This window comes from Lampetra planeri, chromosome 32, assembly GCF_965212315.1.
Source record: "Lampetra planeri chromosome 32, kcLamPlan1.2.h2, whole genome shotgun sequence".
In the NCBI taxonomy this organism is placed as follows: Eukaryota; Metazoa; Chordata; class Hyperoartia; order Petromyzontiformes; family Petromyzontidae; genus Lampetra; species Lampetra planeri.
The window spans coordinates 11,030,544-11,053,613 of record NC_136138.1 but is presented as its reverse complement, the minus strand read 5'-3'; the positions used below and the strand labels follow the sequence as shown (position 1 = coordinate 11,053,613).

At 46.9% G+C, this 23,070-nt stretch overlaps 1 protein-coding gene across 4 annotated transcripts in view; it reads left to right on the top strand.

Annotated features, from left to right (window-relative positions):
* Window positions 1-23,070, top strand: part of LOC144729470 (hepatocyte growth factor receptor-like) — a 55,149-nt gene that overhangs the window by 7,876 nt on the left and 24,203 nt on the right. For 3 of the 4 annotated variants that reach the window (XM_078609788.1, XM_078609789.1, XM_078609787.1), the window contains exons 2-5: window positions 9,098-10,008; window positions 15,249-15,535; window positions 19,150-19,335; window positions 19,714-19,839. In XM_078609788.1, the coding sequence (XP_078465914.1) occupies window positions 9,098-10,008; window positions 15,249-15,535; window positions 19,150-19,335; window positions 19,714-19,839 (1,510 nt within the window). Of the gene's footprint in view, window positions 1-3,205; window positions 3,479-9,097; window positions 10,009-15,248; window positions 15,536-19,149; window positions 19,336-19,713; window positions 19,840-23,070 lie in introns of those variants that run through there. The other variant, XM_078609790.1, reaches the window with a different exon arrangement.

Sequence of the window (23,070 nt, the reverse complement as noted above, 5' to 3'; positions counted from 1 at the left end):
GACTAAGTTTATAAATATTGCTTAACAATAAGCCTACCATTTCTCTTGGGTGGATAATATAAGTACAATAAAAGTACGTGTGCTTAATGCAGACTTCATTCCTTGCAAAAGGTTTCTATTTGGTGTTTGAACATCTTAACGCCTGTTTTATTGCCAGAAAGGGTTAAACCTATTCTTATTTTTAATACTTTGATACTGGCAAAAAGAGGTCCCATCACAAAGCTAAGAGTGGTCATCATATGGAACAAACTCCAATCTTGGTAATGTAGAATTCCACCACTTAAGCCAGGGTTGGGGTACGTCCGGCCCGCGGGCCGTATAAGGCAATGCCAAAGCAACCGCAGGCGGGACTCGACATTCAATAAATCTAGGAGCAAACCTGGAAAAGCAGTTGCGAGAAGCAACATCATCAATACGAGCTAACATCACACGCCTCGCCAAAGAGAAGCAGTTCCAGCCATCACATTAGGGGTGAGTTAATAAAATGTTTGACCAAATATAACGGGCAAATTTTTAAGTTGATAATTTTGTATGGCCCGCGAATGATGTTATAAATATCCAAATGGACCTTGGCAGAAAAGGTTCCCCACCCCTGCCTTAAGCAGTAGTGAGCTGCTGGTAGGTACAAAAATATTCGGGGTAGGGACAGAAGGGGGAATGGGAGTGTAAGGGGGATGGGAAGACAAGGGATGTATGCAGTCTTTAACATTTATAACGAGCATGTAAGTATTTAGAGGTGCTATGGGAACCTCATTTGCCAGTAAAAATATGATAATTGGTTCTTTACCCTTCTATCTGGCAACAAAACTGACACCTTTTTTTTACAAGGAGTCATGTTTGCATAGACCGCAATACCTGCAGTCATAATACAAACAAAAGAACATAACTCTGATAATGTGCACTGTCCTTAAAGTTGATTGATCCACACCCGAGACAGCTTTCCTTAGAGCCTAGTCTCATATGGGTTGGACCAGATGACGTCAAAAGGTGCGCATTATCAGAGTTATGTTCTTTTGTTTGTATTATGACTGCAGGTATTGCGGTCTATGCAAACATGACTCCTTGTAAAAAAAAGGTGTCAGTTTTGTTGCCAGATAGAAGGGTAAAGAACCAATTATCATATTTAGAGGTGTTTTATTTTTTATTTTTTCCACTACATATTGATGAGCGACCACTGCACAGAGATATACAGTACCTAATAAATGAAACTGAAAACTGCACTCGGGGTTGCCGGTGGTGATTGACATCGTCCCCATTGCTCATGAGCATAGAGACCATTTGGCTTATCACTAAAGTCACAAATTGTTTTCATAGATTACGTTTGCAGAACGTAGTAGGATGCATTCAATATTATCTGATCATCTGTCTATTCTCTATAGTTCTCAAAACTGGCTACGTTTTTGTGTCGGGTCTACCCAGTTTGGGTTTAGATTCTGCAGCTTAATGCCAGTAGCTCATGTTCACTCTTCATTATCATTGCTTCACTTGCCCCCATTATAATGCATATCTGGGTGAAAAGAGAATGGTGTTTTCAATAGGGGTAATACCCCAGAAAAAAACAAAGTCTGACTTTGTCCTTAAAATAGTGCCATTCTATATTCAAAGGATGTGCCCTTTTCAATATGACCACATTGTGTTTGTTTTTTTTGCTTCAACTTTCGTAGAAGGTCTTATCACTGGCTTCCTTTCTCAACAATACCAGCATATTGGCCTGAATTTTAAGGTCATCCTAGGTTTGAAAAATAAAATATTTTATCCGACAGGAATTTCAACATATTGGTACAAATAACAATAACTCAACACATGTCGTGTCGGTTACCTTTCCATGAAGAGACCCTTCTTCATAGCAGAGAGATCACTAATGACCTACCAGTGTTCTACGAAGGTTCGGGTTCTATGTTTGATTAAGGGTTTGGTTAGTTCAAAACAGGGTCAGAGTTTTGTTTGTGTATTATTGATAATTTTAATGTTTATATATTGGGATTAACATTCTAAAATGTTTCATTTGAGTAGGTAAAAGGGTGAGACAAAGACGATGCAATTCGAAGGATTGTGAAGGTGTCAAGGCAGGGTAGACTGATTGAGGGAGATTGTGGAGAGAGAAAGATGTGGGTAGAATACGGTGAGGAATAGACTTTGAATAGAGTGAGTTTCGACATTGTACCGTGTTGCTTTGTGAAAAAATATCTCACGGTGAGGTTATTATTGATATGTTTTATAAACCTCATTGCGCACCATGTTACGTGCTGTTGTGGATGATTACATGTTAAAATAAACATATAAGTCTCAATGTCACCACATAAAAGCAAAACATCTAACACCATTGGCATCATAAGTTTATAACACGGGGTAACACTTTGCTGATGAGACTCACAAAGTCTAAGCCATTCCAGAATTTTCCTGCTGAAACAAATAAGAGTTGGAATTGTGTTATACTTATTTCTGCTTTTACATTTGATCATCGCATAACACTCGATATGTATTCTTGGTCACATGATTCAGTTGGCGGTTGAGTCATGGTCAGTTTGTTACGGTACCGTGAGGTCCGTATGGTGCTGAATGTGTTTGTGTCGATTACGCAACCTCCAACTCTGGTGGGTGTAGAAGGGGGGACATGGCGTGGGAGGAGAGACGGGAAACCCCACGTAATCCTATTCGTTCCATCTCGTGCCATAAACACCACGCATTCACGAGTGACCAAGACAATACCAACATACAATACCAACACCCGACATTCGCCACTAAGTGACGCTCACGTTATCACGGCGCCTGTGCCAGGCTAGGTGCACTTTGAGGCTATCACGCGAAAGTTGTCGAAGGCTCGCTGCATGGCAGGCGGTCACGGGACACAAACCCCAGGTACCCGTGGGTTGACCGACTGAGATGACCGGCAAATGCACCGTGCCAAAACGCTGCAATGTATTGTCCCGGTCACTCGGGAGTGGGTGGCAGGAGATGGAAACGAGAAGAACCAGCAGCATTGCTCGCAAAGCCACAAATTCCGACGCACTTCACACCACCCGCTCGGCCAAGCTGGTGAGTAGGAGGCATTGCTCCTAGTGACGCCCACAGCCCACGCACGCGTGTGTGTTTGTGTGTGTGCGTCTGTGTGTCTGCGCGCAAGTCACAGCTGGAATCGCATGCGTCAAAGGCGATCCCCACCCCTCTCCCGTCGCTGGGCGTGCACAATATATACCAACCACGTCGTTGAAGCCAGTCGTCATTTGCATTCTAACCGGAGATGGTCTTTGGCTCGTGTCTAGACGCTGTGCGTGTGCTCCATTGAGCTCCTATACCTGGCTATTTTTCACAAACATCGAGCTATGTTTTGACTGCTGCTGCTACGGCTACTACGCGTGGTTACGTATTGTTATACCCGCGGTGTCATCATCGCACGAGCAGCCTGCACGGAACTTGAATTCGAGCGTGGCGCCTGTTGACTAAAAGTCCTGCCCCATCTGCTGCATCTTGTGTGATGGTGAGTGGAAGTTGTGTGGAGGGACGCGCTGCGCCACCAACCTGGCCGCCCGAGTTCGACTCCACTACCTCGGGTGACGAGTGTCTGAACCGGTCCTGGGCCTCCCCTACGTCGACTCAGCCGCAAATGAGTGTCCTGGGTGCTGCGCTGTGTGTAAAATCGTCGCCACGAGGGAGACAAAGGCGGCCGGGCGTGGTGCTGGCCACCCACCCCCTCGCGTACCGTGCCAGCCTTCACAGGTGCCCAGCACTTGCCCCAACAGTCGATTAAGGCTATACGGGGGATCTTTGTCTTTTTGTCTGTTTTACAAAATTTCCATAATTGTGTTTAGGCAGTACGGGAGAATCTTTGTTGACCAAATGGGGTGCATTGCGTCTTGATTGTGGACGCATGCAGAATAGTTTTTTGCAGTGTGCTGGACGTAGCGTGTTGGTAAACGTGCTGTCAGAATGAACACGCCAAGTAGGTGGTAGAAGAGATGAGTGGTAGAAATGGACCATCAAGTATTGTTGTCTGCGTTTGCTAAACTTGCAGTTTTTTGGTCTTTGCTCATCGACAATCGGTGTGCACGATTAATGTTTGTTAAGCTCCGCTCTGCGGTGTAACTATTATTCATTTTCAGATGGAATTGACTCCGTATGCACGAACGCACGTGGTTGCGTATACTGCCATGCGTCCCTGCAGGACTTCTATGCTGTAGCTACCTTGACTGGTGCATAAGTACTGTCTTCGTGCTAGTATCTGCACAGTGCTTGTAAGAATCGCAGGACTCTATTCATGTTTAACCTGTACACGTGAAAATAATCGGTGGAGCCGATCTGAGTTGAGAATCAGAATCCGTATTGATACAGGAGGACTCCGGTGAGCGATGAAGCTTTTGTTCACAGATGTCCAGTCGTAGTAGTTCGATTTTCCGCCACGGCTAACATCAGTGGCGAGTGGTGTCTACAAAAACCGGTTTTGGTTTCTCCCACCCCCATCATTAACCGGCGCTGACCAGCGTGGTGAAGTATGGTCAAACGACCCCCCCCACTTGACCGACAGCGTGGGGAGCCCCTCATCCAGGAGGGTGTCAACAAAGGGCTGTCAATAACAACAACAACAATAGGATTGTCAAACGATAGCCGGTCGGTTACCTGGGTAAATATTTTCGGAATCGATTACCGGTTCCGAACGTGAGTGACTGGAAATCGATTCCGGCGGAATGTCGGCAATGAACGCGCGGATTCGGCCCCCCTTCTCGTTCCACAGTTCAGGCGTGGTACAGGATCAGCCCCGGCAATTGCTTGGTTCGCGAGGGGTCTCCACTCGACAGGGGTTCGCCCGTCGTGGTCTTTGGTCTCCTCTTCCAGGCTCACGCAGACTCCCTTGAGACTTGGAAGACGCGCAACGGACGTGCCCCACATTTGAACTCGCCACGCGCGACCTGGCAATTAACTGTGGTGGCATTAATTAGGGGCCGTCCATAAATGACGTCACGCACCTAGGGGGTGGGGGGGGGCGTCAGACATTTGTGACGATGTGTGACGAGGGGGAGGGGGGTTGAGAAATGTGACGTCACATCAAAATGCGCAACTTTAAATAAATATAGACAACACGTTCTACTTCATTAAATAGACGTTTTAATAAATGTTTTCTCCTACAACATCAGAGTGCAGCGCCACATTAAATACGCACTACAATGACAATAGTTTAAAGCGACTTGAAGCATGATAATTGGTTCTTTACCCTTCTATCTGGCAACAAAACTGACACCTTTTTACAAGGAGTCATGTTTGAATAGACCGCAATACCTGCAGTCATAATACAAACAAAAGAACATAACTCTGATAATGTGCACTGTCCTTGAAGTTGATTGGTCCACACCCGAGACAGCGAGACAGTCATCTGGTCCAACCCATGTGAGACTAGGCTCTAAGGAAAGCTGTCTCGGGTGTGGACCAATCAACTTCAAGGACAGTGCACATTATCAGAGTTATGTTCTTTTGTTTGTATTATGACTGCAGGTATTGCGGTCTATGCAAACATGACTCCTTGTAAAAAGGTGTCAGTTTTGTTGCCAGATAGAAGGGTAAAGAACCAATTATCATATTTTTACTGGCAAATGAGGTTCCCATAGTGTAGAGACTTGAAGCATGTTTTATTTTATTTGGAGGGGGGGGGCAGAGCTTTGTGACGTCATTTTTGAGGGGGGGGCCTGACTTTTTGTGACGAAGAGGGGGGGGGTAAAAAATCGTCCAAGACCGCGTGACGTCATTTATGGACGGCCCCTTAGACACTACTGCTGTGTGGACAGAGACGGGTGAGTTGTGGGTTTAAATAAACTTTTTCCCCCATCGCCTTTTAGTGGTGGCGAGATGTTAACTCCCTCGCCTGGTGTGCAAGCAGTGCGTGGATGAGATCCCGAGTCTGACGCCTGCTGCTGTATATTTGGAGTTTGCAGTGTCCTCTCTGCCCGTGGTAACGTGGATTTTTCTCTGCGTCCTCCGCATTTTCCCCTCCACATTTAGAATGGATGTGCGTTTCGACTATTTGGCTGCTATAGGTTTCCACGTGGTGAAGAGCCCCGTTGTTGAGCTATCATTTGTGGCCAGGTTGCTTCTGAAAGAGAGCGACATCGCTCAGTGAGGCTTACCTGGTAAGATAATGAAGTTTCATGGTTTAGTGCCGTGCCGGGAAATAGAATCGAACCGGGGAGTTCTGGATTACAAGTCCCACGTGATAATCCCATTATTTCAGGACGGCAACTCTCTTGATTCGCCAGTTATACAATTTCAAATGTGATGTTCATCGCTAGACGTTTTTTTAATATGTGCTGTAAACCCTTTGTACAGGTTTTTTTTTTATGGGGATCCCGATAATAGGAGAAACTCCAAAATTGTAACAACCATATGGATTCATCTTCTTGGTTTTTTCGGTAAAGTCACGTAGAAGGAAAGTAATAAAATAATAAAAATAAAACATAATAAAATAATTCTCACGACGTTTCGGCTACAACGCAAGTAGCCGTCTTCAGGTGAAGAATGAGACACTGCCAAGCTAGAAGCTTATATATAAGCTGGGTTTGAGGTGGAAGAAGAGCGCCTTAACATAAGAATGCGCTTTTCTTCCACCTCCAACCCAGCTTATATATAATCTCCTAGCTTGGCAGTGTCTCATTCTTCACCTGAAGACGGCTGCTTGCGTTGTAGCCGAAACGTCGTGAGAATTATTTTATTATGTTTTATTTTTATTATTTTATTACTTCCCTTCTACGTGACTTTACCGAAAAAACCAAGAAGATGAATCCCTGCAGTCACGAAAGCTTTAAATCGAAACCATATGGATATTTTTTTTTTCAAAAGGGAGTTCGGTTGTTATACGCGTGTTGTATACACTGTGCTAGTGACGGTAGTCCGTGGTTTGTCATTGTCCACAGCTCAGGAAGCGATAAGTCAAGGGGCTCGCACTGAGTGAGGGGGGAGATATTATTATTCTCCTTGTGTGTGTCTTGTTATTGTGTGTGGTGTGTGTCTTGGTATTGTGTGTGTGGTGTGTGTGTCTTGTTATTGTGTGTGTGGTGTGTGTGTCCTGTTATTGTGTGTGTGATGTGTGTCTTGTTATTGTGTGTGTGGTGTGTGTGTGTCTTGTTCTTGTGTGTGTGGTGTGTGTGTCTTGTTCTTGTGTGTGTGGTGTGTGTGTCCTGTTATTGTGTGTGTGATGTGTGTCTTGTTATTGTGTGTGTGTGTGGAGTGTGTCTTGTTATTGTGTGTGTGGTGTGTGTGTCCTGTTATTGTGTGTGTGATGTGTGTCTTGTTATTGTGTGTGTGTGGAGTGTGTCTTGTTATTGTGTGTGGTGTGTGTGTCTTGTTCTTGTGTGTGTGGTGTGTGTGTGTGTTGTTCTTGTGTATGGGGTGTGTGTCTTGTTATTGTGTGTGTGGTGTGTGTGTGTCTTGTTCTTGTGTGTGTGGTGTGTGTGTCTTGTTATTGTGTATGGTGTGTGTCTTGTTATTGTGTGTGTGTGGTGTGTGTGTTAAATTTTATTTATCATCAAATACTGAGCTATGTGGCCACATCGCCCGGAATTACCCACCCCTCCTCCCCCTCATCTTGTCACAACTCAGAAGTGTCCAGGCTCAAACCTGCTTAGCAAGTGCTGGCTGGGATGGTTGAGCCATGTGCCCACACAGGTTGTCATAGGGCTTTGTTGAGGGCTGTGTGGTAAAATCCACGGTTGTACTGTTCTTCTAAACACGTCTATGCTTCCCCATTTTCATCATCCTGAATTGACCGGCTTGGTGAAGCATGGTCAAATAACCACCCCCTTTTGTGGGGAGGCCCTCATCCAGCAGTGAATTGACAATATTGGTGTACATGTACAGATACTGAGCACTCTACACAAACAAAACCCATGAATGCGTTCCTTCTATTATGAGATCTGTTGTTAGTCTCATCGATGCATATTTACGAGAATGCCACAGATGTTTTGATTATTGATGTATTTAATTTAGCATATTTAGAAACAAACATATGCAGGAAGGAAAATCAATGTCTCCGAATAAACTTTGAATTATGTGCATATCACCTGTGCTCTGTCCACGTGGACCCTGTAAAAGGGAAATTGTAAATAGCAGCCGTGGAGAGGCACGTCGTAGGAGAGACAGAGGAACACACGCATCAGGGAACAAACGCAAATCACATTCATTATCAAGGACAGTAAGTGGGCTTGGGCAGGACGCGTCGCCACAAGGGTTTATTGTCGATGGTTCGAGGTTTGTGATGGAATGGTGGCCACGAGAGAGAGAGAGATCGTGTGTCTGGGAGAATGACGACGGTGCACAGAGTTGCAGCGGAGAGACCAGCTAATGGGAGCGACCGGCTCGTGCAGGAGTGACGCAGATTATGGCATCGCGATGGACTGTGAGAGATGGCGACAGGGTGTGGGAGGCCTTCATCCAGCAGTGGATAGAAACTCCTGCATCTTTATGACTTCCGATGGAATTTACATTTGAATATTGATTTAATATATATACACGATTACAATTGGTTAGGAACATGTATCACAGTTCAATTATTTTCGCACACTTTTATACCTCCTTGTGTCAGATCATTGTGCTTTCTACTTGTAGAAGTTTAACCCAGGCTGTCTCAATGCATCCTTACCAGGATTAAATCAAGGCGAGATCACGTGCGTCACGTTCATGTCATATACACACAATACTACAATACAACAGTGAGATTTATAGACCATCTAAATGACTGCATCTCAAACAAGCTGGACAGAAACATTGGGTATTTACTATCACTATTTTATAGCGAGAGGCAGCTCGTCAAAGGTTAGAGGAAAAAATCTAAAAGCATTGAGCCTGGCCTTGAACAAAGCATGGAGGCCACAGCGCAGATAGCTGGAGGGGAGCGAGTTCCAGACGATGCAGACAGCATCTGAGAAAGAGCATCCTTCCACTCAGCAAAGGTTGGGCCGAGTTGAGGCTTCAACAGAAATCCTGGGTTTCCGGAGCGAAAGAATGTTGTAGACACATCACTGTGAACGGTACACAATTGCGAATGATCCAACAAAAATCCATCTTTGCGCATAACGCTCCTTTAGCTGATGTTTTATCTGCAACGTTTGTGCAACAGAATGGAGGTGCCCAGAGGCATCTTGCTGCTGCTCCTGACTTGCAGGCTTGTCGCCACGACCGCAGCCAGCCACCCGGACAAATGTCCCTCGGAGAACGAGCCGTGGTGGACCAGTTTTGCCCCGGCGGGCACGGTGGATCTGCCCACCTTCTCCTCTGCCACGGCCATCCAGCACGTGGCGACCGACGGAGACCACCTGTACGTGGGCGCAGTGGGAGCGGTGTACGTGCTGGACTCCGACCTGAGGCTCGTTCACGAGATCCCCTTCGGCAACGTGACGTGCGAGAACCCGGCGGCGCCGGGCCCTCCCCCGGCCGGTGACAACCTCAACCTGCTCACGGTGGTGCACAAGAGCGCCGACTACCATTTCTTGCTCACGTGCTGGAGCGCGCACCGCGGGGTGTGCCTGCTCCACACGCTCGACGAGCTGCCGCCCGCCGGGCCGCCCACGTGCCTCAACGGCGGCGACGGCGGCGACGGCGGCTGCCCCGACTGCTTCGCGAGCGCCGCCAGCACCGAGGTGGTGGTGAGGGAAGACGGCGGGGCGCATTTCTTCGTGGGCGCCTCCACCGACCCGTCGGCGGCCGATGCCGCCTCGCCCGCGACGCTGTCCGTCAAGCAGCTGTTGGGGAAGGAGGACGGATTCAAGTTCTCGGTGGGGCACCTGCCGTCGCTGACGGTGCTGCCCGAATTCCGCGCCGCCCACCAGGTCCGCTACGTGACGTCGTTCGGCAGCGGCGGCTACGTCTACTTCGTGACGGTGCACCCGGGTGCGCGCCACGGAGGAGGCACGCAGACGCGCATCGGGCGGCTCTGCGAGCCCGACCACGGGCTGCAGTCCTACGTGGAGCTGCCGCTCGTCTGCCTGCTCTCGGAGAAGCGCAGGAAGCGCCGCCAGGTCCCCGACAAAGGTAAACAAAAAAAGCGTCTCGCGGTGCGGTGGAATATTAGGGTCTAACAGGACCCTGCGGGGTGGGCTCGTAGGAATAATACTAATACCGGTACAGGGATATCGACCGCACACACACGCGCACACACGCACGCACGCACACACACCGCACGCACACACACACACACGTACACACACATGCACGCACGCACACACACGTAATGAAGTTGTGTTGCTACTCTTCCAGTTCGCCGTGAATAACGATCCGAAGCCCAATAGCGCCCATTCATCACGCCGCTCGAGTGGGCCGGACACGCACACACGCACGCACACACACGCACACAGTCACACATATACACACACGCACGCACACACGCACACACAGACACGCACACACGCACACACAGACACGCACACACACGCGCATACACATGCACACACACGCACGCAAACACACACGCACACACACACACACGCGCATACACACACGCACACACACACTCACACATATACACACACGCACGCACACACACGCGCACACACACGCACCTCTCACCTGCAAGGCAGCGGTCGCCGCTTCTCCTCCCACATCTCTCGTCGCGGCAGCTGTAGCGATGGTGCAAGTTTGTTTTTATCATCAATTCCTCCTCCACCCCTCCCCGCCACTGTTCACCCACCAGAATAAATGAGTTCGCCCATAGTCAGTCGATCAATAAGCCTCCCGCACTAGGCCTCGCGAAGCCTGCCGCACTAGGCCTCGCGAAGCCTACTGCACTAGGCCTCGCGAAGCCTTCTCTGCAGTAGACTTAGCGAAGCCTTCTGCACTAGGCCTCGCGAAGCCTCTGCACTAGGCCTCGCGAAGCCGCGCTTTTCGTGCACAAATAAGGCGATTAAATGTATCTCGTCTCTGTGTTAATAAATGTTTCTTGTCTCTGTGATAAAAAAACGTGCTGCGTTTCAGTAAAGTATTTTTTTTTTAAATAAACGTGCTGCGTTTCATCTCTGTTAATAAGCCTGCCACACTAGGCCTCGCGAAGCCTGCCGCACTAGGCCTCGCGCCGTGCTTTTCGTGCACACATAAGGCGATTAAATGTATCTCGTCTCTGTGTTAATAAATGTTTCTTGTCTCTGTGTTATAAAAACGTGCTGCGTTTCAGTAAAGTAATTTTGAAGCGAAGTTTAAAGTTTCGCCGTGAGGCGCCGGAAGCGACGGCCATCTTGTTTAATTCACAGATCGCAGGGGGAGCGGGCGGCCATCTTGTCGGAAAGGGTCATGCCAAGTGTTTGCAGTAGGGGGCGATGTTGATACACGGACGGACGGACGGACACATTAATCTATTGGTGGTCTGGTCCACTTCGTTCCTACCAGTATAAAATGACTACCATAGCTGTCCGATGTGTTTCCAAGCTGTCCCGCGTATTGTTGGGCGCGATGTCTGACGTTTCGTTTCATGCATTGGAAGCTTCTTGAGGAACTGAATATATACGGTACAACTGTGAAACTACGCAGTCGCGTACAACGAATACCGCTCTGTGGGCATTCAAAAGTGGTGGTCTTGTCCAGAGGCCAGTCCCAAATTGGGAAGATGGAATTTCCACCACTGCCGGTGTGACATGAGTGCAGCCACACGTCTGTTTGAACGTTGATTCACAATTAACTCTTTATGTCTAGTGAGAGAGATTAAACATGTTAAAGAAGCACTACGACAGAATGGCTACAATAATGCTCAAATGAATGCCAAATCACGATCGCAAAGCAACACTGCTGAAAGCGATCAGATTGTTAAAACAATTAAAATACCATATCTCTCAGGAGTAACTGACAAATTAGCCCGTGTTTTGCAAAAGCAAAACATTACAGTAATATTTGGTACAGTACACAAAATTAAAAAATTTGTATCTTGCACTAAAGACGAATTACCTAAATTATTAACAGAAGGTGTATATCGGATTAATTGTTTATGTGGCAGATGCTATATTGGACAGACGGGACGTAACAGCGTAAGACTAAAAGAACACCAGAGAAACATAAAATTATCTCAAACGCAACTGTCGGCAGTGGCAGAACATGCTTGACAACAAGGACACTCAATAGATTTTGATAACGTTGAAGTGTTGTGTAAAACTAATTATTACTGGCAAATACTAATTAGAGAATCCATTGAAATTGAGAGAAATAGAAATAACTTTAATCGCTCTGACAGCTACAGGCTTAGTGTGGCCTGGAAGCGTTTTATTAAATAATACATATTACAATTCCTTCTCGGGGAAACACATACTAATTAACTGATTACTAACGTAGTATATAATTACAATAACACACATTACAACTAATTGCTAATCTATAACTTATCATAATAATTAACTGATTACTAATGTATTATATACCCCCCCCCCCCCACCTTTAATTTCTGCACTTGAGTGGTTATAGTAAGTTATTAAATAATACACATTACAACTAATTACTAATCTACAACTCATTACTAATCATAACAATTGACTGATTACTGACCTATTATATAATTACAATACCCCCCCCCCTCCGCCTCAAATCACTGCACCTGAATGAGTGAAATGATGACGTCACCCTGCTGCTGCTCTATTTAAGACCGGGAGCTAGAGGGGAGCCTCACCATCCTGGCGAATTGCCCGATGATGCTGGATGTAATTACCAGCGAAACGTCGTACTCAAAAATGGTAAATGTTGTGGATTCACTCTTCAACACACCGGTGGGCTAAAGTAGTGAACTATTTTGTCTTTTGTCAACGTGACACGTTTTTTACTGATTGGTCATGTCAGGTGGTGGAGGGTTACGACACATTTTTAAATAACGTGATCTAAACATTTAATTATAGCTCTCTTCATACGCTACAGTAATTTTGCTGGAGCAGTCACACCTGATGACGGATTCTTGTGTTGCTTCCGAAACGTCGTGATTTAATTTAGTTGTTTTATTTTTTATTTGATTTTGTTTTCACCTACGTGACTTTACCGAAACAGCCAAAGAGTATGGATCCTTGCAGTCACGAAAACTTCAAATCTAGAACGTACGTGATTTAACCCAAAAACGTTTATTATGAATAATATTGGTCGCGAAAGCCTCCGTGTTAAACCGAGCTTTGTGTTGTCTACTTGGCTTTACAAAATAAGTCGGCATTGCATATCAGTGAACATTTATTCCACCAAAACAAGGATGTAGACCGGCTGCTAACTGATTGTAACTTTACAACAGTGGACAAACGAGTAGGAGGTGGAAGTGTTTTTTCGTTGCGCCTCGAAGCACACGGACACGCTTGCTGCAATTCAATTCATGAGTCACAGCTGTTATTGCTACGTTCTCATGATGTGTTGACGACACCAGCATCATCTTCTTGGTTATTTCGGTAAAGTCACGTAGAAGGGAAATAATGAAAATAAAACATAATAAAATAAAATGCTCACGACGTTTCTGCCACAAACAGCCATCCTCAGAAACACACCAGCAACGTTATTCGTACAATATAATATTTTAGCTACCACGGTTGGCTGGAGGAGAATGTCTTCGGGGAATGATATCTTACGTCTTGCCGTGTGTCCCTATGCTAAGGTGTGTGTGTGCTTACGCTCTGACAAAGTAATGTAAGCTCTGTAATGTTTTGCTAATGTATACATGCCTTCAATATCGTTGCCAAAATTGTGTGTGATTTAACAGATTCGATAGCAGGTCGTAAAATAAAAAATATCGTAAGGCACTTGGAAACCAAACCAAATGTATGGGGCAGCGTGCATCCTCTTTCCCCACTCATTTCTGTCCTTCATATTCTGTGGTTCACCTCTGTATGAATGTATGTTGAACTTCTTTTGCACTGTACGTAGCCATCTGTGCTAATACTGAGGTGCGGGGGAAGGACAACAAACTAAATACAAAAAGCAGCTCTAAAGAAATTAGTTTCAAATCAAGATTATTTAAAAGTGCATAGCTCCAGTGGCTTCCAAATATCAGAAGGAAGAGCGTTCCAGACGGCCACAGAAGCACATCTGAAAGCGCGTGATGCGGTGACTGTGTTTGTTCGATGGCTCGCCACAAGCTGCCGCTGCGAGGATGACCAGAGTTCGCCTGATGGTTTATGCTTCTTGACGAGAACAGCAAGGTGTTGTGGTTTATTTGTGGCACCGTTTTATACGCCTCGGTCTATTCAGCATCCATGCCACCTCATTGAAGGGCGAAAAAGCACAGGCTGAAAAGTAATAATGGTTTTTGTTCAAAATGCTCTGGGTGCCTCCTAGACAAATATAAATGTTTGGGGTGTCTGGACACCCACGGAACTCAGTTTGATTTTGCGGGTCTCCTAAATATAAATACTGCTTTACAATCGATGGTTGAAACGCATCACTGTAAGCACTTATGACAAATCCTGTCGGTAATTTGGCAATTAAAGGCATATCATTACTTGGTGTATTACTACTTCTAGTTGCGTGCAACATTTCAAATAATTTAGTTTATTTTACGTTTGCTTTTAACTTCAAAATTTGTATATATCATCGGAAAACCAGAACTTAAATTGCTAATTTAAATAATACGACTGTTATGGCATCAAGCATTGGTGGTGGTAAAACAATCAAGGGAACGAATGAATAATATAAATCAAATTGGGACGTAGCATTTCATTTTAAAAAAGTGAAATAAATATAATTTTTTACTTTTATTATTTAATTATTTCCCTTCTACGTGACTTTACCGAAAGAACCAAGAAGATGAATCCCTGCAGTCACGAAAGCTTTAAATCGAAATTTAACGTAATCTTTTACTTACGATGAATGATGATGTTGACGATGATATTGGTGGTGGTGTTGGAGGGGGCTTACACGTGGAGGGAGACCGCGTGGGAATGTTGAGAAGGGATGATGGTGACGAGATATTCATCCGCAGCATCTACTGTGCAGCACAGCACAAGCAGACGGTGCGCTATTTTTCGACGTGGAGATGAGAAGCTTGGCAGCATCGAACCGTGTGAGAGCCGAAACATCACCCCAGTGTTCCAGAAAACAGACCTCATTAAATAAACGGTGCGTAGTCGAAACGCTCGTTCGATAACTTGAAATTCTTTCGCACCGTACGTAGCCTACCGTGCTAATCAAACCGCGCTCAGCGAGGTGTTCCTGTACGCAAAGATGCTTCAACAAAACTACGACAGCCTCTGGGCCCCAATAAAATGAAAAACCCGCTTCTGTTCACAGTGGCCTCGCCTCTGCTCACGTTGCCCGTCTTTTGTCCCCGGCAGTAGCGGCACAGGCGCCGGCAGAATCGGCGGTATTCACCTCGATGGCGGCAGCGTTCGTCGCTCGCCCGGGCAGCTGGCTCGGCGTGCAGCTCAACGTGCGCGCGGGGGAGGACGTCCTGTTCGGCGCGTTCAGCGAGACCGGCGCGACAGCCCGCTCCGGGATCTGCTCCTTCCCCTTGAACATGATCAACGAACTCATCGGGCATGGGAGGGACACGTGTGTCAACGAAGAGCGCGACAGGGGCATGCAGTACTTCTTTGGGCCCGGCGAGCGCAAATGTCTAAAGGTGAGCGGCCTGAGCAGCCTGAGTGGCCTGCGTGAGTCTTGCGCTCGGTGCTTTGGTGCTCATGAGGCGGGAGACGAGACACTCGAGTTATCGTCGTCGTCATGGTTTCCATTATTGTTATCATTCTTCATCATCGTCGTTATCTTGACCAGCTGTAATAACCATATCAAGAGTCACATTGTTGTAATTTATGTCACAGTATATATTTTTTTGCTGTGGAATTTCCCCCAATATTATGCCTATTGTGCGATTATTGGCGTGTCATCGTGAGGTGAAGAAGCCATTCACATCTCTTGCACGGCAGTGGGACCCTCCTCCGTGTTAGAGGAACGTCCCACACGAGCAGGGTGACCTCCTGGAGATCCCTTTGAAGCGACGTGGTCCGTACGCTAGAGGACCGCACTTTCACACCCGCTCTGCCATTGGCGTTTGATGTTTCGCTTTTGGACCATGATCTTATTTGGCACCAGCAATCAAACATCGGGCATTTGCAGCATGTATCAGATACATTTTTGTACGTGTAGGGAGAAGACTGGTAAAAGTTAAATGTTGAACATTGGTGCACCGCGGTATGCCGTGTACACTTCACGTGGCCTTAAAGTGCACATAGCCTGGTACAAGCGCCGTGGTGACATCGCCACCACTTAGTGGCGAATGGCGGTTGTTGTTGCTGTCAGGATGGTGAACGTGGAATGCAAAATCTGTCTCGTTTGTCCACCACCCTGACCTTTGACATTATTAGTTGAAAAAAATCTGTATTTTTGAGGAGATTAATGCATTTCTGTAATATTCTCCCAAATCTTTTGCCATTCAATTTCGAATTGACAAGAATGCAATTTGCATTGGCAGTTGAACTAAGAAACGAGTGAATCCGTGTCTTCTATGGCAGGGCTTCTCAAACTCACACTAAGCTGCAGTCCACATGTTTTATTTTCACCAATCTTACGGTGGATCACTCAAATGTTGTGAAACGTCCTTCCCGTGGTCGTCGAGGTGCCCATCCCCTGGCTCGTGGTGGTGATGGCGGCGATGTTGTTGTTGTTACGTCAGCCTGACTGAACTTGCGGTGCCCACGCCTCACAGAATGCAGCCCTCCCCCTCCCTCCCCCGTCACGTGGGACAAACGCCCCACCGGACAAACTCAAGGACTAACACCTCGCGTTCAACCACCTTCAGTTTCAGTTTAATATATTAGGCATAGCCCTGTGAGCCAAGCGGCTCTTGACTCGGGTGCAACCGCAACAAACAAAAACATGAACGAGAAACATCGTTCACGCAACAGAAAAATCCAGGAAAAAAGAGCAAAGTCTTCCAGAAAAAACGCTGTGTGCAAAAATCCTGGTGGGATGCAAGTCAAACAATAACAACCATAAGACAATTTAGATTAAAGTTATCAGTCTAACTCTGTACTACAACAAACAAATATGGCTAAACCAAAAGTTTTCGAGATCACCAAAATCAAGCTATAAAAACAATGTAACGGTGATCATGGGAACTGTCATTCAAATTTAACGATATACATAACATGTACGACCTTAAGCGAGACCTTAACATTAATTGAATGCCCACAGCGTGGTGAGACTGCAATGGTGTGCATCAGAGCTGCTTTCAGCATGATTTTGAGTTTCCCAAAAGGCTGTTTACGTCACATATCAAACAAGTTGCAGGACCCTCTTGAGAAAAGAGTCTTTGAGACTTGGTGAGACTTTCCCGGATAAATTAAAGGCGTGTTCTCACTGACAAATATTCAGGCTTGTGTTAGACAGGCCTTGACACACATGCATTATTCGTTTCACTCATTGCTTTAATCCTTCAAGCGAATCGATGTTCAATGCATTGCTGTTCCAGATTTGTAAGGAAGTTAGCAATGTGTCTCTTGGAATTTTTTTTTACAATGTCATGACACATCCTTGTTTGGGTGGGGGGGTTGTGGCCAGGATGGTGAAATCGCTGTCGCATCAAGACACGGGAAGTATGCCTGTGCGGTGTGTTTTCTGGTTTTACCGCGCATTGTTCATCACGATGTCCGACGTTCCGCTCCACGTGTTGGACCTACGTGGGGCGAAACGTCGGGCATGATGCCGAACAATGCGTGGTACGACGGCCCTGCAACTTCGCCCTGGTTTCAGGAGGTCCACCCAAAATCTCAGCGGGACACACACCGCAGACAATGTCGAACAAACTTCAAATAAATATTCAACACGAAACAGAATGGGTACCGTCATGAGAATCTGCTCCTCATGTGTATTAGGAAAGGCTGAAGAAACACCGCCAATGGCGTTAAATATTGTAGCAACATTTTTATTATTTTTTACTCGGCTACAAAATGTTGGCAAGGGAGGCTAAGCCTTGGGGCAGGGTGGGGCACAAGTCCCTGTAGGTGCCCCTCGACACGACGGGGCTGCCGTACAACTCCAAAACACGTTGGAGAGAGATATACGTACGGCTCGGCCTCGAAAACATACGCAGCAGTGCGAGTGGCGTGTGTTTAACAGCGAAGGAAGTCACCCAGACCTGTGTGGGCAGGATGGCTTGTGAGGAGAATCCTGTCTCAGAGGGCCTCTGTGGGGTATATCATACTTTTTTGCCAACTCATCATCTCTGGTTACCCGTGGACTTTGGAGTGTTGTTTGTGTACACTTTCCACATACAGTATTTCAGCGGGGCAGAGCAAGACTTGCTCACAAGTGTGGTCTTGTTTTGATTATGGCCACGTTTGTGTGTGTTTTTTTTGTTGCATTAGAGGCATTTAAGCCTGATCCCTATAAGGTAATGTGGAATTTCCACCACTGAAATAGAATTGATAGTAGAGGTGACTGATACCAAATTACTTATGTGAGAAGAGACATTCTGACTTGACTTTAAGGCTTGCTAAAGGTTCGGTAAAGCAGAATAATGATAATAAGATTTATGTAAATTTCTTTGTAAATGCACTTAACCACAAATCAGTGGCAAAAAAGCATTCCTTGGGATTTAAAAGTTTTTAAAGAGATATATTTTGGACATACACTGCATAGATAACCTGTAAAGGATGTACAGCTAACCTCCTGAACATTTCAACTGGTTTGTCCAGCTGTGATGGCACTTCGCGCAAGAGTTATCATGTGTTTATAACGACCACTCCACAAAACTTTCAGCGGTCTCTCATAATTCTTTTTACGATGTGTCTAGAACATAGTGCAGTTTAATCTCGAAGGACCTATCGTTGCACGACCTGCTTTTTAACAGTTTCTGACCTCATGCCTGACTCCAATGTGGGTTGGAGAGGCCAGAGCTGTCTCAGGGGTGGGGGGGCAGGGCCCGTGGGCAGTCGACGGTGCCAACATCGGAAAGAAGAGAGGGGAGCCACTCGCTGTCACTGTGTGGATAGGGCTTGTGATGTGAGCGGACAGGCCTGACGAATGGGAAGTGTACGTGTGCGCGCATTTATGTTGAACTTCTTTCGTGGCGCACGAAGTCAACCGCGCTAAATGGAGGTGCATGTGGAAGGACAACAAAAAAAAACGCCACGTTTTCTAGTCGGTCCTTCCAGAAACGTGGTAGCGGGGAGGGCACCGCGCCTCAGCATTCCATGCCGAGCGAGCGTCTTGCGTCTGTTGTTTTTCATGATCCAGAGCGCGGCGCCCGTCAGCCCGTGCGGCTCGGACAACGACTCCCCGCTGGTGCTGGCGTCCGACATGACCCGCTACGACATGTTCCCCAACCTGTTCAAGGACACGGCCGTCACCTCTCTGGCCGTGCACGCTCTCGGCAATGACACGGTGGCTAGCGTGGGCACACGCGACGGACAGCTTGTGCAGGTGCGAGAGTGGGGGGGGGGGGGGAGTTGGGGTGGGCTTCCCAGAACTGGGTAACCTGATTCTTATAAAAAGTCCACCGGTTCTCGTTGAACGGCTCCGATCATCGTAGCCACTTGCTCGCTAGCTTGGTTCTATGAGCGAAGGATGGAACAAGAGGCCGTGAACGGCTTCGTACTGCGGTCATGACGAGGATGTTAATTTCTGTGGTGCAGTAGTGGCGTGGTTGGCGTGGGCCATGTGCGAGAAATTGAATGGGAGCCCCCTGTTCAATATTCCCATTTTTTTAAAGGCCAGCGATTGGGTTCCTCCGGTCTGTGGACCCCAGTGCAGTTTCAGCGCCAGCACCCTCGATAACTACCCCGACTGGTTGTGTTGCAGGTATTGATGGATCGCCACCGCGTCTACGAGCCCTACGTGAACATTACGCTGGACAAGGGCAAGGAGGTGTTGCCTGCAGCCATCGTTCTTCCCCGCAGTGGCGTGTTTGTCGTCGCTGGAAACAAGGCGAGTCCTCCCCATCCCCCCTCCAGGTGTTTGGGATTTTGTTGAGCAGTTCAACGCAGTGCCGTCCAGCCGAGTGGCTGTGTGTGGAGGAGCGTAACCTACGGATTACACACAACGGTGGTGCACATATGCAGAGGTTGAGGCCTGCATCCAGCAGTGGATTGACATAGTTGTACATTTATGTGTGCAGAGAGTAGCAGTTGCGTCTTGGTTAGTGCACGGCTATCTGACACCGGTGGCGTTATATCTGAACCGGCATTGAATCCTCCCCTTCACCGACCAGCGTGTTGAAGTATGGTTGAAGACAAAGATCCCCTGTATAGCCTGAACAGACTGTTGGCGCAAGTGCTGTTATCGAGTATGGCACACGAGGGGGTGGGTGGCCAGCACCACGCTCGGCCATCTTTGTCTCTCGAGTGGCGATGTTTACACATCGCACCAGGTACTTATTTGAGGCTGAGCTGACCTAGGGGAGGATCAGGACCGGTTCAGATAATCGTCACTGGCGTTGGCCGTGAGCGGGCTAATGCAGCAAAACAAAACGGTTCCAAGGAGAGATAAAAAATTATAATAAAAGAAAATAAAAATAGGATTGATTATTTCATCAAATCATGAGAATTCATCAAATGATCGGTGGGGGTGAATCATCATATGCCAAACACAGGCGTACAGCGACTTTAATTCTCATCGCGCGGGTACGGAAGGCGATGTGTTCGTTATTATAACCGACTTTTTATTTAGTATGGAGCGAGGGCCGACACAATCGAAGTATCGCATTGAGCAGACACGCTCGCGACGGAGCGGCTCGTGGCGTTGCAAGTCGGCGTTTGAGCTCCGACGCCAGGACACCGTGACCTTTCCCTTCACGTTCGAAATAAAATTAAGGGAATTGAATTGAATTGCGTGCCGCCCTTTGACACGCAACGATGATTTAAAGCCTTTATAGACGACACGGACAATAAATCGGGAGTTACTTCATGATATTACGACGCAAGGGGCAGCGGATGCATGAAGCTGTTACGCGAGAGGGGAGGGATATCACGGTGGACAAGTTTGGAGCGTACTTTGTGATTTATGTTCCTACCGGTCCCATGTGGATGTGTGGCGCCTTTAATGGAATGAGACTCTTACAGCGCCAACATAATTTCCCCCCTGCGTGCAGCGTGTTTTCTCGTGAGATGGCTAAGTGTGTGGCGTAGCCTTGGGTAATTCTGCTGTAGAGTGGTGTCTGCCAAAGAAAAGGTCTGCGAGCCCAAATGTTTCTGGATTGCAGGACGTGTGACCACTTACAGAGCGAACGTTTCAAACCAACACGCGCAAGAACGTGTAAATGGCACTCTGCCCTTGTGCATTATGCAAAGCCATCATTCTCTGAGAAGCAGTGGATTTCATGAACAAGTACATTGTGGTCCTCTTGTCTGAAGTCACCGTCACAATATATTGGCACAGATGTGACCGACCTGACAGGCAGCAGTGACACAGAGGATAGACATCTGTAGACCGTTGGAACGTCCTTTGCCAGTAGCAAAATATGATAATTGTTTTTTTTACCCTTTTATCTGGCAATAAAACTGACACCTTTCGGCGTCATCTGGTCCAACACCATGTGAGACTAGGCTCTAAGGAAAGCTGTCTGGGGTGTGGACCAATCAATTTCAAGGACAGTGCATACATTATCAGAGTTGTGTTTTTGTTTGCATTCCGACTGCAGGTATTGTGGTCAATGCAAACATGACTCCTTGTAAAAAAAGGTGTCAGTTTTGTTGCCAGATAAAAGGGTAAAAAACTATTATCTGTAGACCCGTTTTGTTCTTGTTAGGACTCACCAGAATGGTGCAGTCACCAATGCTCGCTGCTGCTGCAAACGTGTTCATCTGTGAACCACGTATGTGGAGTGCCCCCCCCCCGCTTCCACACAATGGGGGCCCATTGGCCTGGCTAATGCCAACAGTAATGACATCTGCAAATGACGATAAAACCTCGTGACAGAGCGAATGAATCCGCAAAAACTCGACGGGCAACGTCAGCCGTGTGATTGCTAGCGGAGGCAGCGCACTTGGGTGGTCGTTGGCGCCACGCCGTACTGGCTTGTCGGGTTTTTGTGGTGTGCGTCTGTGCGTGTGTCTTTGTGCATGCAGACTGACGATACAATGCAATAGGTACGTCCAACACAATTGCAGGTCCGAGCTCACTTTTCCAAGGGAGACCTTGTTTGAAATAAAAAAAGGCTTGCGTGCAACTATTAAAAGCGGTGCGTTACTGTTGCACCGTAAGACCACGAGAGATGGCAACGGCTTGGGGAGGCCATCACCCAGCAGTGGATGGATCTTGCCTGGCGATGATGACCATAATGCAGGAGCACTCTCTCTGGTCCCGTTAGGCTTTTCGATGGAATCGTTTTTTGTTGTTGTAAAAATGTAGCTCCATCACCCGTGATGAATAACCCCTCCTAACAAAGGGTTCTGGGATCACCTTGTCCTGCACATCTGTAATCCCTTTTAATTACCGGTCGTTATTTTGATACGGGCTCACAATGGGCGTGCTTTTGTGCAAAGAAGACCAATGTCCTGAGGCAGGTGGTGGTGTAAGATAGTCGTCTACTGTGAATGATGGCGCACTTTTTACTTTACCCCCAGGGATAGCCATCCTCCTCACAGCATAGATTACCATTGCAATGGGACACATTACCATCACAATGGAGGGCAGTGGCTCTGGAAGATTTGCGGTCTCGTCCTGTTCTCAGCTCACAGTGTTTACCCCCTGGCTGGTTACCATGCTGGTTTGTCTGTGAATCACAGCATCAAAAAGGTGTTTGCCTCTTTTTCTAAAATACCATCCCGGTTGTGTGATGGACGTCGAAGGGTGTACAGTACAACCTTGCATTGCGAGTAACTTGGTCTGCGAGTGTTTTGCAAGACGAGCAATTTTTTTAAATAAATATGAATTTGATAAACGAGCGAGGTCTTGCAATACGAGTAGTGCGTGTGTACGCTTTGTCTGCCAAGCGTCACGTGATCACAACTGATATACGAGTGCTTTGACATACGAATGCTTTGGATTACAAACACGTTTCCGGAACGAATTATGCTCGCAATCCAAGGTTTTACTACATTCGGATCTTTTGCAGAGCAGTAGCACAACTCTCTTGTGTTTGAGAACGCCCCATGGAAGTGGATACTGCAGAGCTACTACCTCGGAGATGCCTTCACTTGACCTTTGGCCACTGAGGGC